General features: G+C 40.8%; 1 protein-coding gene across 1 annotated transcript in view; it reads right to left on the bottom strand.

Annotated features, from left to right (window-relative positions):
- OTOG (otogelin) overlaps positions 1–19,247 on the bottom strand; it is a 165,279-nt gene that overhangs the window by 122,570 nt on the left and 23,462 nt on the right. The window contains exons 7-15 of the mRNA XM_077820059.1: positions 17,835–17,953; positions 17,206–17,411; positions 15,643–15,773; positions 13,654–13,760; positions 12,559–12,668; positions 11,862–11,987; positions 10,585–10,693; positions 6,706–6,752; positions 5,456–5,601 (exon numbers count right to left, since the gene is read on the bottom strand). Of these exons, the coding sequence (XP_077676185.1) occupies positions 5,456–5,601; positions 6,706–6,752; positions 10,585–10,693; positions 11,862–11,987; positions 12,559–12,668; positions 13,654–13,760; positions 15,643–15,773; positions 17,206–17,411; positions 17,835–17,953 (1,101 nt within the window). The remainder of the gene's footprint in view (positions 1–5,455; positions 5,602–6,705; positions 6,753–10,584; positions 10,694–11,861; positions 11,988–12,558; positions 12,669–13,653; positions 13,761–15,642; positions 15,774–17,205; positions 17,412–17,834; positions 17,954–19,247) is intronic.

Below are 19,247 nucleotides of genomic sequence, written 5' to 3' on the forward strand. Positions count from 1 at the left end.
TGCTGGTAGACTGCGAGACAGTTCGTTTACGTTGACCATCCACTGGCACGGCCTCCCCCCCCCCCCCCCCCGCAGCTCCCAGTGGCCACGGTTGCCGTTCCAGTTCAATGGGAGCTGCGGGAAGCGGCGCGGACCAAAGGGATGTGCTGTCCACCGCTTCCCACAGCTCCCATTGGCCGAACCATGGCCACTGGGAGCTGCAGGCAGCCGTGCCTCCGGATGGTCAATGTAAACTAACTGTCTCGAGCCCTGCCAGCAGATTACAAACAGGTCGCATGCGGCCCGTGGGCCGCAGGTTGCCCACCACTGCCCAAGATGGTCAGGAACGCAACCACATGCTCTCAGTGTCTTTCACCTCTGACTGCCAGAAGCTGGAAGTGGATGAGAGGGGATGGATCACTCAGTGATTGCCTGTTCTGTTCATTCACTCTGAGTGGCATTGGCCAGACTAACACGGCTGTTACTCTGAAACCTGTCAGAAGACAGGTTTCAGAGTAACAGCCGTGTTAGTCTGTATTCGCAAAAAGAAAAGGAGTACTTGTGGCACCTTAGAGACTAACCAATTTATTTGAGCATGAGCTTTCGTGAGCTGTAGCTCACGAAAGCTCATGCTCAAATAAATTGGTTAGTCTCTAAGGTGCCACAAGTACTCCTTTTCTTTTTGTCAGAAGACAGGATACTGGGCTAGATGGACCATTGGTCCGACCCAGTATGGCTGTTCTTATTTGTGAATGTAAATTCAGAATGTTGCACATGAAAATGGCTGTACCATAAAATCTTCAGACATATTTTCAGAGATTGGCTGAACACTCGGTCCTAAACTTGCAAATAATGCCTCCCAGCTTCTACGTACAACAAACTGTAGCCATATAATGTGTTAATATTTATTAACTATCGAACATTGTTCTGCAGAAGGTTTGCTATCTCCACCAAAGATTCTATACAAGAAATTTTACCTGACAATAATTCTCTGTTTCAGTGAATTGTTTCTTTCATAACATTGCCTCAGCCAACTATCAGCAGGTGTTTTCACATGAACTGCTTTCTCTCTCACTAGACACTTAACAAAAATTCTTATATTCAGAATCCCTCATCATACAAACTACAAAGCCAGTGATGTTGTCACTTGAAACTCAGATAAGGTTAAGCTGTGCCTATCACTTTCCTGAGTCACTTTCCAAAAAGTGCTTAAACAAAATTTCACATCATTCTGAAACCACTTGTTGCCTGATGACTGTTTATGTCACCAGCTCTAAGGCGCTAGCTGACTAGTGTCTTTGTGATTCAAAGGGCTGGAATCTCTTCAGGTATTTTCTTTCTTCATTTTTTAATCTGCTTGAATGTGATGGGACTGATCAGTGAAAAAAATGTAATAGTCATTTTTTAAAAAAAAGGGACCAAAAATCTCAGGTCACTGAGAAATAAGAAAAGGAGTACTTGTGGCATCTTAGAGACTAACAAATTTATTTGAGCATAAGCGTTCGTGAGCTACAGCTCACTTCATCGGATGCATTCAGTGGAAAATAAGTGGGGAGATTTAAATACACAGAGAACATGAAACAATGGGTGTTACCATACACACTGTAATGAGAGTGATCAGGTGAGGTGAGCTATTACCAGCCGGAGAGCGGGGAGGGGGGAAGCCTTTTGTAGTGATAATCAAGATGGGCCACTTCCAGCAGTTGACAAGAATGTCTGAGGAACAGTGTGGGGGGGGGGGGGGCGGGGGGAAATAAACATGTGGAAATAGTTTTACTTTGTGTAATGACCCATCCACTGCCAATCTTTATTCAAGCCCAAGTTAATTGTATCCAGTTTGCAAATTAATTCCAATTTAGAAGTTTTTTTTGTTGAAGAATTGCAACTCTAGGCATGTTTATTCACCCTCCCCCCCCCCCCCATATCGTTCCTCAGACGTTCTTGTCAACTGCTGGAAATGGCCCACCTTGATTATCACTACAAAAGGTTCCCCCCCCACCCACCCGCTCTCCTGCTGGTAATAGCTCACCTTACCTGATCACTCTCGTTACAGTGTGTAAGGTAACACGCATTGTTTCATGTTCTCTGTTATATAAATCTCCCCACTGTATTTTCCACTGTATGCATCCGATGAAGTGAGCTGTAGCTCATGAAAGCTTATGCTCAAAAAATTTGTTAGTCTCTAAGGTGCCACAAGTACGCCTTTTCTTTTTGCGGATACAGACTAACACGGCTGCTACTCTGAAACCTGAGAAATAAGAGCTTCTGCAACACACATCTTTTAGATTACAAATCAGATTTATTTCTTAAAAGGGAAACACATGTTGAATGTTCCCTAGTGTAAAGCAGTTTATTTGCCAAGTGGGGGGCATACAGTTAAGCAAATTAATGGATGCTTCACACCCCTACTCCGATGGTGTCTGGATTAACTTCCATGAAGTTACTCTTGATTTACACCACATATGTCCTGATTTTCCAGTAGCCTACATCTTCAGAACTCTCCACTCACTTATACCTGCAGTAGAGTTTACACCCACTTTGGATTCATGGAAACAGATCCTCTGGTCTGGACTCAGCACAAGACACAAGTTTGTGGGAGTGACCCTGATCTTGGACCTGATTGTGGGTCCCAACATACACTAGAATGGCCTGATGGCTGCTCTAACTTACACCTGGCTGCTTACTGCCCCAAAAGGCTATTCTGGCACCTATAAATCACCAGGCCACAGAGATAAATTAGGCACGACCCCTGTGTCTGCAGTCAAGAAGAGGGTGATGTTAGAACAGCTCCCACGGCTGTCTGCAGTCTGAGGATTACCCCAGAAGGTCAGACACAGCAACATTATGGTCACATTACAAAGTAGAAGCAGCACAAAGCCACCGAAGCAAGCAAGGCCCAAGTTCTTGCTTATTTTGCACAGAGGCAAGGGAGTGCTCCAAGGGAGTGGAGAATAAAGCCCATAATGAGCATCTTGCATATTATCATAACAGAAACTTGAACCAAGACCTTCATTGTCTATTGCCAACATCTTTAGAAACAGCTCCCTCTAGCCAAGACACTGTAAACTGGCCTAATCTGGCCTCAGCTTCTGTAACCTACTGATGAGCAAATGTTATGAGTTTCCCTCTCTGTCCCAATACACAGAGGATGAGAGTTGTTTCATCCCCCAATTACAGAGCTCAAGCTGTAGCAGTTTATGACCTGGTTCAGTCCCTGCTGAGCCAGCCAACAGGGAGGCCATCACACCTCAATTTGCTTAACTGAACTGCTGACAGTGTTTCTTCAGGAGATCCCATTTTGCTAGCCATTAGTCCAGCAACACGGGACACAACTGCAACATATCCCTCTTTCTCAAGTTTGGTCGATTCTACAAACCCTGTAGAAGCAGACGTATGTAATCTTTAATGTTTATGTTCCTATTTTTTGTTACACTCCCTTTTTAATTGCACTAAAAATGAGGATTGAGCTTTCTTTCAGACTATAATACTGGAGTCAGCAACACCTCCGGATTTACAGAAAGTTATCAATGCAGCCCCCTCAGGGGTGAAACACAGTGACTATTTAGAAATGCACATCAGTTTTGAATAGAAAGCGAAGGAGAATACTATAGGCAAATGGAATTACAAAGGAAAATAGAGGGCAGAGGATCCGATTGGGATCTCACTCAGTGTAAGTCAGAGGTAACTCCAGTGGACTGTAAGCTTTTCAGGGGAAATGACTGTCTTTGAACAGCGCCAGCACATTGTTGGAACTGTTGGAATACAAATAGCAAATAATAATAAAGTCTGTGCAGCTTATATGAAGTTCAGACTCATCAGTAGAGTTGCTACTGATTTAAACTAGTTAAGTGAGAACAAAATCAGACTCCGAATATAATTACCCAAGTTGGAATCTGGCCAGGACACAAAGTTTAACCTATTCTACTCTTAGAACAGGTGGCTAGCAGCTCAGTTTTTTATCTCGTCTCAAACATGGCAACTGCCATAGCACTGTGACCCTGACACAATATTGGAGCACTAGTTCAGAACAGATGTGAAGTACTGGACAAATTTTGCCCTTGGGTGTACATATATAGCACCTATTGAAGTAAGTGGAAAGGCAACCATCCAAAAAAAGGAAGTTGGACACTCAGAAATGTGGTGTATTCAGGACTGTATTGGAATTACAAGCTATCACTTGAAGAATGTGTCGTGGGGGCAAGGGGTTCATGATCCCATCTGCAGGCTAGAGGGGTCTGGAGTAAAGTGTGTGACTGGAGTCAGTCTGAAAAGAGCCAGCTTACGGCAAGGTGTGGTGAGTTGTGCCGCTCTGCCTTAAGGAACAGCCTTTTTTCTCTCTCTCTGTTTTGGGGTTCTTTGTGTTATTGTCATAAATTCTAAGAAATAAAGTAGAGTTATGTTGCACCCTTTCAGCAAGAGTATTTATGTTTTTATCTAATATCTTTTATGTGTGCTGTGACCATTTCCCATAGGAACTAGGTATTCCTTGGAAAACTAGTACAAACCTGACCCAACTTTGCTTACATTGCAAGGCCTAACAAGACCACAACACAAGGTTAAATGCTCCAGCTGACTATATTAATCAGGGTTGTATTAGATATCATGAAGGTAATAAAAACCTTGTCCAATGTACTGTATTTCATCAGCACAAGTAATGTTACAATGATATACATACACACAGGACTGGCTTCACACATGTAGAACAGACATGCAACTTTTGTGTGTGACTACAAACTGATGGGCAGATGTTTGGCCATTTGCCTAAGACAGCAGAACTCCTAGACTCAGCCATACTTTACACACACACAGAGAGATAGAGAGAGAGAGAGAGAGAGAGAGAGAGAGAGAGAGAGAGTTCACCACCATCAACACTCTTGACAGGTGCCCCCAAAACTTTATGCAGCTTTCCAAACACCACAGCTAAAATTCTTTACAAGTTACAAGAAGCACACAAAATGAGAAGCCCCTACCCAATGCACTGAGAATGGTAATAGTGTTCTGTGACTGCTATATTATGTTTGCTATGTGCTTATGGCAGACCTGGAGAGAGAGAAGAGCCCACCACACCCAGAAGCCTCCAGGACAATCAGATACCAACATTTATTTTTCAGAGTAAGCACATCTTTTCTATTTTCCCCCCTCACCCAGGACCTGATCCAATGTCCATTGGAGTCAATGGGAGGCTTTTGATTCACTTTAATGGATCCTGGATCAAGATCCCAAGCCACAGCTCTTACTCTCTCTGGATGCAGATGTATTAGGCTTTCTCCACAATCCTCCTCAAAAAAATCTATTTAAATGCCTTTAAACATAAATTAATTAAAGAAAATCATTGCTACAGTCTTGTTTTTAAAGTATTACATTGTACAGGTAGTTGGTTTTGGATTCCCCCCCCCCCCATATTGAACACATTTTTCTGACTCCAGTAACAGAAGATAGAAGATATAAGATATAATTAGAAAGCATTAAGGCTTACCGGTCCACAAGGAGCATTTTGCAGAGATACTGTAAACTTGCCAGATCTGTGGCTTTTTGCCAAAATATATTGGCAGGTAGCTTGGAAAGTATATTTGCGCCCATCAAATGTCATGAAGTTAATGTCTCCTGAGACAGAGCATTCAGCTGATATTAAAAAAAAAGATAAAGTCCTTTATTATAGAGCAAGTATTTGTTGTAAATACTCTACAACTTTTATTATTACAGTAAGATTCAAATACTCTGGTATAGATCGAACAACTTTAATGACTGATCAACAGTGTTATTAATGTGCTGTACTCAAGTGTTAGTGACAGGGAATGCATTAACCGAGCCCCCATAAAGCGCTTAGAATATGAACACTTGACCTTAGAAATTCTCCTGGGATCCACTGCAAACCAACACTGAATATTGATAATCACTGCTCTATAGATTTGTCAGGCTATTAACTGTCAGGACTTAGATACCACAGTGGTGAGCATTACAGAAAACCCTAAGACAGGTGGGTAATTTGATGTGTAAAATTTGGATTCTTGATTATTTTTATTTCTTTATATATTATTATACACAAAAAACTGTGTTAAAGGACCATTAAGGTTGCAAAATCAAGCATTTAAAAGTTAAACACCAACATTAAAATAAAGTTTTCTGTTTATAATTCAGCCAGATTTGGGATTTTTTTTTCTTTCACAGGAACAACAAAAATGTAATTCCTGACACACCAGGGCAACTCCCACTGCCAAATTTTAAGTCTTTGCTCCGAAGCAAGTGGTGCTAGAGATTGACAATGAAACAGCTATAAGAATGTTTTTAATGTGGTCAAAAGAATGTATTTTTCCCTACTCATGTTCTTGGAAAAACAAATCATCTGAGGAAGACATCTGGCATGAAAAATTTCAGCTCTAACAGTTTAAATTATAATGGGAAGTGTTGGTCAGCATAAACTAAAGATGGTGCCGCCAGCTCTGCCTATAACAACACTCAACGAACGTATTGTGAAGGGCATTATCTAGCTGAACAGAAAAATGAAGATGGCTGTCATGAAGGTCATTGTAATACCTATTACAATGTGTGTATAGGTGTGTATGTGTATCTGTAGTTATATAAAGAGACACACATGTTGTACAATAGGAAATCTTGTTAAAATATGTCTCAGGGCAGAATTTGGCCTTAAGTAATAATTGGCTATTATAAACTAACATAATATTTTGGAATCTATGAGGTACCTGACCCCAGGTCCTTTACACATACCTGGACAGGTAAGATTTGTGCAAGTCCACTTTCCTCCAATGCAAGTACTGAAAGAAAAATCAAAAGTTGCATATTAAAAAAAATTCAGAGGTTGTCCATCAGTTCCACCTCCTGGTTTTCTGCTCCAGGGAGACATCACCAAAGGAGTAAGTGGGATGGAGGGGTCCTGCAATAGCAGAAGGTGCCCAGACTCAGATATTGTGTGCAATGGTTGAACTTGATTATAAGCGGGGAGGTTGCTGAAAGAAGTGCCATCTGTTACTTTGCATAGATGCCCACAAAATCTTGGATTAGTCTTGCTTTTCTCTCATTAATGATCATTATAAAAACTAATGATGAATGAACCTCAAAAGGTGAGGGAACTTCAGTTTGGATAAATCACTTGAAAATGTGGATGTTTATCCAGACTTTATCTGAACCTGTTGGATGTGCTTGATACAGAAGTTCAGGTCAATTCCTTTTTTTTATTTCCTTCTTCTTCTTCTTTTTTAATCTGAACTTGATCACCTCTCCTTAGTAAAAAACAACAACGACGACAACATGGATCAATTCTGTTAATAAAAGGACTGCATTGTAGAGGGCTGAGTTTTAGGGAAGAAGGCATGGAAGTCTCACTTTCGAAGATTTTTGTTCAGACTCACTCACGAGATGTTTCTCTGCAGCATCAGAACCCCTTAAATATTTACACTGAGAGACTTTTCTGAATATACGAGTCTGAAGAAAAAATGGGAAATATCAGATACTTGTCTGTTCCGTAACATGCCTTCCACTCTTGATAAAATAGGAGGCTTTGCATCTTAAATGCTATTGCTATCATAGTGCGTGCTGTATCCCGCATCATGGATCTCTCCCTTAGCAGTTTTTTTCCAGTACAGAAAGCAGTAGTTGGTGCAGTTATGGAGTGCCATTACAGTTCAGAATCGTCCTGTTTTCAACTCATGAAGAAACAGGGGTGGGGGGCAGGGGGAGTGAAGTCACTTTGCAAGGCCTATGGTATGCAAGAACATGACCAAACACGTTTATGAAATAGAAGTTCTAAACACCATTTTTAAGGACAGCAATCTGTAAATAACACTACAGCAATAAGAGGGAACCAATGTTAAGGCAAAGACTGAAGGTGTCTTTTTTCTGTAACAGAGGTTTATAAAAAAAATAGAAATCTGTTCAATTTTTCATTTTATTAAAATGAAACCTGTATCTATCCTGCTCATCAGAACAATTTGATCTTGTCAAAGATAGAACATCTTCCCTTTGGCCTTGAAGGTAAGATGTGCAGTCTACTTAATGCTTCTCTGTGGAAAAGCATATTCAGGTTGTACTGTAACTATAAAGTGGTGTGGCTCATATCTCAAACATCTACATCTCTACAAGAATGAGGGAAGGAAGAGATCCCTGAGCACAGATCTCACTATACATCACCACTTTGCATTGTCTGCTCACCAGACATGTCTTTAAGACTCTTCCACCTTCCAGACTACAGTACACGTAAAAAGGCAATGGTTTGATTTAGTCTTGTTGTTTTCAAAGTGTGTCAGATGTAATTCCCATAAGACCTGTGAAATCCAGCTATACCAGAGCTACCAGAACAGCAGAAACAAGTTTCTCTAATCAGCCTTATTAAAATACAGTCTCATATTTTTGTGCTCGACACCACAGAATGATCTGTTTTATTGGTGTCCAACCTGTGGCTCTTGAAGCTCTAAATTGTGGCCCTCAGGTTTCACAACGTTAAAATATGGTCTTGATTATAAACTGAAAATGCATTCCCCAAGCCAGGCCTTGCAATTATTTAAATGAAACGTTTGAATCAGCTTTGTCACTACAGGAAGGAGCTAGGGGACACTGCCTCCCCAGCTGTCTTCCACTCCTTCTCCTGCAGCCCAGAAGCAGCTCCATTATGAGCCAGAACTTCATGAGCAGCTTTTGTCCCTTCCCTGCTGCAGTTGTTCAGCAGTTCCCGGGCTTGCTGCCTACTAGATTGCGGGGGGAGGGGAGTAGCTCTGGTTGTGTCACAGAAGGGTAGTGGGCGGCCAGACCTCGTGGTCAGAGCCAGCGTCCACACTCACGAGACAGAAGTCAAGCATCAGATGGGTCAGGATACCAGGAGTTCAGAAGCAGGAGACAAACTGGAAATCAGAACCACAAGTCAGATGCCAGGAGTCAAGCCAGGGGAGCAGGAGCAGGAAGCACAAGGCACACAGTCCAGAACAGCATGGATCCCAGTTGTTCAGACAACTTCCTATTCCTGCTGCTGGCTTAAGTAGGACCAGCAGGCCAATCAGCTACTCTGTCACTCCACCAATAGGACCTCAGAGGAAGAGCCTCAAACTGGAGTTCATAGGTCCTGGGTAGGCAGTTGTCAGCAGGCTACCAAGTGGCGGGTTGGAACATGGCTACTCCTGTCCTACAAACCCAGATTCGAGGCCCGTGGATTGCTCCATTGCTTACTTACCTCCCAGGTTGTGGGAGCCTGAAGAGGAGCTGACAGAAGCTGATTTGGCTCTGCCTGAACCTAAAGGAATATTTAGCAAAGGGTGGTTCCCCTCCCCTACACAGCCTTGGCTGGGGAGAGGATGAAAAACTGAGAACCAAAAACAGTTATGGCTCCAATTATGGCTCCAAGTCCAGGTTAGAGTAGCCTGGGGGCTGCTTTATCTTGTTCCAGCTGACTATAGTCCCCAAGGGACTATACACTAAACGGGGATTACCAGAGTGCAGCCTGCTCCAGCCATAATCCCTCCCCAAAAGAACACACACCGGCTGCACCGGCGGCTGCAGGTAGAGGTGAAGGAACCAGCTATACTCAATGAGTGTCCAAGGAAAACTCCTCCATACCTGGAAATCCCCTGCAGGAGACATGGTTTCCACTCCATTGTGCTTCCTGAGTACACAAAGGGAAGAGAACTGGGCAGAAAATCTGCCCCAAAGAACTCATGGTGGCCCTTTGCCATTTTTAAAGTAATATGTTTGGCTCTTGGCTGAAAAATGCAGACGTCTCTGCTCTGAGATAGAAATTACTTTTGCATGCAATAACACTGTTGTTAAAAAAAGCATGTAGTACATTAGTGACATAGGGGATTTTAGGGGAGCTGAGCAACTGCAGCTTTCATTGACTTCATTTGGAGACATGGGTACTCAGCAGCTCTGAAAAAATCCAACCTTGTGTAGGTGATTAATAAATCACCAAGTACAAGTCATGCAACTGGTAAACACAGAGGGCAGCTGCAAAATGAATTAATGATCACAGCAAAGAATGGTGAGCCCAGCATAAGTGTCTGTGAAACTTTAAGGGTTCTATAATTATATAAATTTCCCCATCTAAGATTATCATCTGACCGTATAAGTAGACTCTTTCTGATATTATCCTAACAGTTTCACTATCCTAATATTTAATCTACCATCCAAATTCAGATTCTGCCTGTCCCTAGGGAATTTCTAGATTCAAATAAGTGTTGACAACACAACAGAAATTAAATGAGGATACCTGAGAAGATTATTTTAGACTCTAAAACAAGCTGTCTGACACTTATCTTGAGATTATCTAAATTTGGGTTTGAGCTAAATTTTATCCCAGTATAAATTGGTACAACTCCACTGAAGCCCATAGAGCTGTGCCAATTTACCCCAACAGAAAATCAGACGCAATTATGTAAAAATGTCTAAGTTTATTTAATTTGTTAACATTTATCTGCTTTATTTTTCTATTTGCCTTCCATAAGCGGAAAGAAAAGTGCATTCACTGCCCCTCCATAATCAGACAAAATATGTTATAGAAAAACTGATTGTATTTTCATAAAAGTAGGGGATGTAAGAAGGGGCTTTTTGTCTCATGATCAAATGATTAACGAAGTATGCAGTATGAAAAGGGAAGTTACTAACCAGTTATTGCACTCCTCATGAACCACAGAGCCCGTTCTATAGGAATTTCCATGATAATCACATGGGCATTCTGTAGGCTTGACACATAATCCATTTTCATAAATTAGACCTAGAAGGAATAATCCAACATGAAATAAATGTGAATGAGCTTTATTAATGGTGGCTGGAGCTTTGTCTACCTTACTAGTACTTCTAATAATAAAACTAATGGCCCTACGGAGTAAATATTTTAGAATAGCTTGAAGTTCCTTTCATCTTGCAGAAAAAAATTATATATAATTAAATATTAGATTTAATGCCTTTATTGTTGGAGATACACTGAAGTCACTGGGAGCTGCTGGTTAAAGTTCAGTATCTTTGAAAGTCACACTGCTTTATTTAAGTGTCTTATGGATCTTGGAGCTTAATGTCAAGCACTCATTGTTTGACACTCTTGGCCTTTAGCCATACATTTTATTCACTGTTTGCTGTGTATTTTGTTCCTTTAATGACTAATTTAAATTATAAGTATTCTAGTACTAGAACCCATAGCCCAACCCACTGGAAACTAAGCAGATAACAGAGATTATTACACTTACATACCAGCAGAGAATTACTGAGGGGCACCACTTTTAAGATTCATGGAATATCACTACTCTGTTTCATCTGTCCCCTTCCAGACAGAGTTACATATCCAATAACTGGCAGTAGCAAATGGAGAATAAGGACAAGATTTTTGCATTTAGGTATGTGCACAAGGCCAAGTTAAGAAATAGACTTGATACAAATAGGGACACATCTAGGACCCCAGGTCCCAGCATCAGCAGAATCTCAGCTTTCATTAAAAAAAAAAACATAACTATGTATGTTTCTAGCCTTCATGGTTGCAAAAGAGAGCTTGAAAATGTGACTTGAGTGTAACCAATGCCATGATGTTTGCCTGAGTCTTCAGACAGCTTCTAGCAGAGAGATGAGCAGAAGCCACTAGAACCAGGGAGGAAGCTGCCTAGCTCCAAAACCAGCACCAGAGCAAACCAGTCCCTCTTGCACAGGGGTGGTTCCACCTGGCTACTGTTTGCAAGAGTGGGAAGGGCTCAATCAGTGTGGGAGAAGGGCCCCCCCAGTACTCTCCCTGTTGAGGCAGCAGCCATGATGAGTCCCCCATGCAAGCGTGTGCCTAGATCCCCAGATTGCCTCCCCAGCCTGGTTCCCATTGGTTTCACCAAGGCTCATGCACATATCTGAAGGCCAAATTTAGCCATAGGATAAAACAAGTTTGAGAAATAAGGCTGTGTTACCATCTGGACAGTAGCATCCATCGACACAGGGAAGTTCACTGTCAATACACTGTGTTTTTTGCTGACATGAAACTGGGCAACAGTCGATACATTCATTGTAGATTAAATGTTCTTCACAGGTAATAACTGAAAAATGAAACAAGCTGAGAAATGAAAAGGCGTTATGCTACCACCTCAGTGGAAGATAATACTATTCACACTGTTTTAATATATTTTACTTTTTTTAATTCACATATCAAATCTGACGTACTGAATTGTGAAGGTTTATCCAAGTGCTACTTGAAAAAAACATTTTAAGTCCTTGCAAATTTTATATTTCAGAAATCAAAGGAGTATTAATCAATATCTGAGACAGAAAGTTTACAATAGATAAGATTCACAACCTTCTTAAAAATACCTGCAATGTTTCTAACAGGATGATTTATTTTAAAACATTTTTAAGTAATTAAAAAATATGCTTCATAATTTATGACAGTCTTACATTTATATAGAACCTTTCATAATGAAAGTTTCCTAAGGACAGACTAAATGTGCAAAAATTAGACATAGTGAAGTTCATCTAGCACTGAAGCGCAGTCAGCTCTATATTGTCTATGGAAGGCAAACTGAACCATAACAGAAAGAAAGATGTGCAGAACTCTCTCATCAAAGTTCAGCTATTGGGTAATATTTTAAAGTATGGGACTAGCCAACATACCACATTGCTGAAAGTGCGTCCGCCATCCATGAAGGGGTTTTCCTGCTTGAGCACAGGCCCTAGCATATTCAGTTAATGCTCGACACCAAGTTGCATTTTCAGCTGCTGACCTTATACAAATAAAAATTGGCATGACCTTACTTTCTCCCTATAATCATATAAATATGCATCCATAACTTCATAAATAAGTCTTGCATTGTTTCAACAATACGTATGTTCTGGTATTTGAATTTATACTAATAAGTAATAACATTTTGAAATACTGTGTTGGTTAAATAACCTAAAGTTCTTAAATGAATAAAACATTCTACCCTGCTTGGGAGACTACTTATCAATATACACGGTACCTGATTCTGATCTATTATACTGGTATACATCAAGAACAACTCCATTACAATTAATGCTCTTTTTTTGCAATGTAAAAGTAATGAGAGGGAGATTACAATCAGGTTCTTGATTTTTAACTAAGAGAAGAAATTCTCTCCGAAAAGTTATTAAGATCAAGGGAACAAAAGGAAAGCATTAAGAGTGCCATCAATGTGCTCAGCATGGTACAGGATGCAAAAGGCTGTCTTTGCCCCAGCAATCTTACATTTTAAATCACAGTCAGAACAGTTCAGACAAACAATGCATCAGGTTGCCGGATGACAGAATAATCTTCAAGGAGTGTAGATTTTTTAAAAATCATTGATTGTCTCTCTTTGTCGGACTAACAAATGTTTTGTGGAAGATTTTTTTTTTGTTTGTTGATGCAGCAATCCTGCACCATTAGAATAGAACATACTGATTAATGGCATATCATATATAGTAAAGTACATACACAGTCGAGGACAGATAAATTGGGTAATTTAAAACTCATTAAAAGTTACTGGGCCTCAGGCTTTTCTCACTTAAACCAGAGAAACTAAGAAAAACTCCACTGAATCTGTGATGGTATGTGGGTATAAAACCAGGCCCATTTTATTACATCACAAGAACTGTTAGATACAAAGTGTTATGCAGAAAAGACATGCACTGAAGGGTCAGATATATTTTCTGAAGAGAATAAAATGTGTTATCTACCAGCTTTTGAATGATCAAAAAATGCCTACTTACATGCAGAGGTCATTGGTGCAACTGGCCATGAAAGGAAGAGGACTCACAGAATCATGACATTGTTCAAATGGAGGCCATAGTAGTGTATTACACAGAGCATATGCCTTCTAAAAAGAAAGAGATTGCTGCTGTGAAAGGAATGTTCTTAAAAACATAAGCAGCATAGCACATGGTGCAAAAGCAAAACATGTGGAATGCTCAGGCTAGAAAACAGTTTCTTCTCAACAATTAAAAGCAGTTGCCTGTAGCATATTGCTCTCCATCAGGGCTGACTAGAGAGGGAAGAAGGGAGTGAGGGGTTAATTGTACCAGGGCCTTAGTTCAGGGTCCCACAAAAAATTGCCTGTAACTGAGGTGAAATGGGGGGGGCAGCAAACATGATGTACCAGGACCCCAGATTTCTCTCAACAAGGCTGCTCTCCATCCTAAGCTTGCCACATTGACTCCTCAGTGCTGTCTGTTCTTGTCTGTACAATCACTGGATATGGACCAAGATGAGAACCTTAGACTCTGGGTTAGAGCTCAATCTGAATGCACACAAAGTTGTAGTCAGTGTTCTGGTAGGGCCCATTCTAAGCTCAGTGCACGTACCACCACAAAAAACTTCTGCACATTTTAAACATTTACCTGTCATCAATAAAGGCTTCAAACACCTCCCGCCCTGAATTGAAAGGACCAGCCAACCTCTCTCAAATTTACCTTCACGCTTCACAACATGCCCCAGGGTCAATACACTCTGGTTCTGTCAACCTAGAGAGCAAGTTCCAGCATCCCCTCACTGCAGACACCCAGCATGTAGGTCAATTAAAATATACAATAAAATGCATCACAACCAAAATGTGATGTCTCAAGTTATCTGTCACTGGCTTCAGTACAAAATATTTCATCAGGGTGGGGGGGCAGGAGGAGGCCTTCCCCAAAGCACATCATATAGAGGGAAAAAATATTGGAATTGGGGTGGGCAAAAAGGGTAATAGCTAAACCCTTGTTGCTGCCACCTATGATGCATTTCATTTCTGTCTTCTTAAGGGCTATTTCTTTCTGTCCTTTCTCAGAAAAAAAAATAGTTTTGCCTATGGAAAGATTCCGGGATTGGCCCTTTGGTTTGCAGCATTTCACTGGTACAACTTGATAAAATATTGCTCAAGAATGTCACCGGAGTTTTACTTCCTTGGTTACAGAGATGAAATTTTGGTCCCCAGTGAGAAGAAATGTGCTTTAATCTCTTTAAGCAGCTGTTTTGGCACCAGATCTAGAGGAATCCACTGGCCTGGTTTCCAGGCTACACCTTTTCTTATGATGAGACAGCAGAATGTGCCAGAAGATCAAGGTCTATATTACAAACTTAAAAGAGAAGGCAGATGAAAAAAGCACGAGAACGGACCACTCCATCAACCACTCCAAACCCCTTTCTAACTAAGCATAGTCTATGTCTTTGAGGCAGTGTCAGGAAAAAATATGTACCCTGGAACTAGATGACACTAACCAAAGGACACTAGCATAAACACCCCACCTGGTACTGAAGGTTTTTGACTAAATCCTGCACCCTGAGTATTGAGTAAGGGAAAGGAGATGGTAGGAGAAGCAATTCTCCCCCAACTCAGTACTATCCCCCACCCCTCCCATAGAAGTAGGAAGGCAAAATCTCACTGTAAAACTTGAGAGCTGGGAAAGGCGACATTTAAACACACCAGCCTGCACTACACACCATATCCCCCCAAAAACATATCTAACCCCTCAGCCAGCTAGTACATAAGCTGCAGTGAGCACAAAGTAGGAATAGCAAACAGGGATTTGCAGTGTGCTCCTGCTTCACAGTCTCTCTTCACCCCCTTCCTCACAGCCTGCAGGGAGGAGTCCTGCTCTGCACCACAGCATTCCTGTAGCAAAGGACACACTGGGCAGCATCTCTATTCTTCCTCGATGCACTGACCAAGATCCTATAAGAATTACAGATGGTTAATTTCCCTCATTAATTTTGATTCACACCTGCAAAGAGTCTTGGCTTTGGGTCAAACAGGGTGGCTCATAGTTAAAAGAGTTATCCCAGTCAGGTGAGCCTTGTGGACGATTTTCCCTCCAGCTCTCTACAAACTCTGCAATGTCTTCAGTCAATTTTCCTAAGAAATATACACAAATATTAAAGCATCAGTTTGACACAGAACAATAACTGCATTTGTATAGCCTCTTCCATCTGAGAACCTCAGATCTTAACAACCATGTCAAAGTGCCCATCTCTTTAAGAGTTGGGTCAGCCCCACTTGTGACTAATCAGTGGCCTCCCATCTGAGGCTGCAAGGTGAAGTCAATAGCCTGAAGGTCCGTAACTTGACCGGCAAGATCTCAGCTGGTTAGGGAGGCCCTGCGATAGGCTCTGGAGCTCTGGAAATAGCCCAGCTGGTTGGTGTCTCCCAGGCAAATGACCTGGAAAGTGAGAGCTGCAGGGAGCAGGAAGTCTTCTACAGAAGACCATGGTTTAAGGGAAAGAACCCAGTTATATGAAGCTCCCAGGAAGGTGGACTGGAGAATGAGAATAACAAGGAGTCCCCGGGTGAGGGCAAAGACTTGGAATATCTCAGAGAGGTGAGGGAAATACCTGTGGGAACTATAGCCATGTTCGGTGCAGGAAGTATTTTATATATGTTTTTTTGCCTGCGTTTTTGGTTTAACTAATAAAGTGTACCCTGAGGTAAGGGCTGAAACTGACTCTGGCAGACCATTCGTTCTTCGTCAAGCTCGGTGAGGTAATTTAAAGGGCCAGCTGGGAGACGGGAGCTAAGGGCTGCACTCTGCAATAAGCCATTAAACTTGAAAGCCAACTTTAAAGGTATAGAAATAATATCTTCATTTTTATTTTTGGAGAAAATGGGACACAAAAAGCTTAAGGGCAAGAATTTCAAAAGTGACTAGTGATTTGGGGTTCTCAGCATGAGATACTTTAAAAAGGCCTGATTTTCAAATAGTACCAACCAACCACCCTCTCAAAATCTGGACCCTCTCATGTCTCAGGTTGGGTGCCCAGAAACGGAGGGTCTGAAATCACTAGTGAAAATCTTGGTTGAAATGAAATGACACATCACTTGAATTTTTTGTGGTGTTCTTTAATTAAAAATTAAAGTTTAATTTTTATTGACTTATCCTCCCAGAATAGTGTGGTATTTTCAGGTTGCCAGAGACTCCTTGTGCACTTAGAGAGAGAGGAGGGAAAATGTAAAAACTGTCAAATGTAAAACCTATCTACTTTTTAGGTTCCTAGAACGCAAAATATGAGTACAGTTCTAGCTGCGTGCCTGAGCCAAATGTTTAGTTTATTTTGAAAGGGATCCCCAACCATAAACCTTGAGACGATATTGAACCCAGATATCCTTACAGATAACAGCTGACAGAAGAATTACAATATCTCATTTTAATTTCAAATACAGATCTACTTTTAAAGACAATTAAGACTACTATAAAAACTACATTGAATGGAGTTCATTTTTGACCAGGAAAATTAAAGTGAACTGAAGCAAACCTATATTAACATCATAACATATACGTAAAAATACTCACCATAACTAGTCTCAAGCTCATCCTGCAGGATAGCATTGTTGTTCCCGCATAACCCATGTGATTTGCCCAAGTAGTCTGGTGTCAACTTTATATAGACTGCAGATGTACCATCCCAAGCCAGAGTGAATGCATACCGGTGTCTAACTAGGATGTACCCAGCTAGTTTTTGGATGTGTACATTTCCTATAGCACGAGGTAACTGAACTCTGTGAAGGAAGTATAATTAAAGACAAAAGAACAAAGAATTTTTAAATGAAAAAAATCTCCATGTAAAGGAATTATTACTCAGTGATTTAATGACTTCCCTATAAACTTGCGGGAAACTGTGCTTTGAGTAACACTGATGTAAATCTGGAGTAACTCAATTGAAGCCAACGGAGTTGTATCAGATTCACATCCAGCTCCAAACATGAATGCAGAAATTTTATCCTCTAATACCACAACATAGTTTAAATGTCATTCTCCTAGTGCACTACTTTATAAACTGCAGAAATGTTACTATCAATATGCATGGCGTATTTGCCTTTTAGCTGCCAATAAGTGATGTTGCTTTTATGTACACTGATATGTCATGAGAATTGATCCAGTGTAAAAACAAAACATACCACAATAAATGTGAATATAATTACCCAAATCCTTTGTAGATGACCTCACTGCTCAACTTTATTTCTTCATCTCCAGAAAAGAATAGGCTAACGGACCTTTTGCAGGAATAGGGTGAAGATTTGCATTCTGGATCATTATTAACCTGCCAAATGATATTATTGGGGAGAAGTAACATTTTAATAAGATTCTCAACATTCTCTATGCTGCCCAACTAATACGTTCTGACCCGATCATGACTTTTAGCAATGATCTCAGTGGGCAACAGGATAGTTTGGTCACCATGGCTTCAGTCCTCGGTTTCTCCAAGACTCACAACAATTGTGATATGCAGCACTACAGCTATGCTGCTGTAGTGTAGACACTTGCTACAGAGATGGAAAGAGTTTTTCCATTAACCTAGCTGCATCTACAGTAGGAGTTAGATCAACCTAACTATGTTGCATAGGGTGTGAAATTTTTCAGTCTAAGATTTAGCGGTAGACCAGGACTAATTTGGCCATCATCTTCTCTCCAGACTCTGAGCCTGATCATATCCTCCCAATTTTGCAGTGTACAAAGCAAATTCTATTTAAGATGCAATGATCTAACTGGTGACCATAGGAGTTGCAGTTGACAAAATGATGCAATGAAAGTTACTGCTTTCCCTAGAGTTTAGTCACTGGGAACAATGGCAGTACACTAACCCAGAAAAAGAAGTACACAGCAGTGATGTGCCTGTGCAGGAAGATCAAAGGTTGGTATCACTGGAAGAGCATAAAGGGCAGGGAGAAGAATAAGAGAGACCAAATCAAAGATGCAGGAAAAAGCGGAATGAAGTAGGGTACTGCATGCAAGGAGAAGTTGTTTGAGCTTCCTGGGCAGTGCAGTGGGAAGCTGGTGAAGTGACTCAGCAAAGGGCAAAGGATTAGGTGGCTGAAATAATGTGTGGGAAAGACTATTTAAATTTTTAATATATAAAAATAATGCATCTGATATAAGTTAAGAGACTATGTTAGAAATTATGTATTTGATGGAACTATTTTTGAAAGATGGTCAATAATGGCTCAGCTTCTTCTATATTATCAGTAGTAGCTCTATTTCTATTAAAGATGAGTTAATATTCAAAATTTTTGATGTTTTTAAAAAATGCATTTCATTGTTATGAAACTATGCTGCTTACATACTGCAATGACAGGTACTACAGAAACCCTAATACAGATATATTGTAGAATTTAAAATGAGTTTGATTATCTGGTATTACATGTCCTGATCCCAAGAGGTGCTGAGTACTGCAACTGGGAGTTGTGGGAACTCACTGAGCTGGGCCAAATATGAGTGAGTGGAATTTTGACCATGCAGCTTTAATTATGGTTCACATGTTCAATCGCACCCACAGAAATCATGAAAGCACAGGTGCTGAACCTGAGTGGCACTGTGAGCCCATGCACCAGGTCACA

Source organism: Eretmochelys imbricata, chromosome 6 (genome assembly GCF_965152235.1).
Source record: "Eretmochelys imbricata isolate rEreImb1 chromosome 6, rEreImb1.hap1, whole genome shotgun sequence".
Lineage (NCBI taxonomy): Eukaryota > Metazoa > Chordata > Testudines > Cheloniidae > Eretmochelys > Eretmochelys imbricata.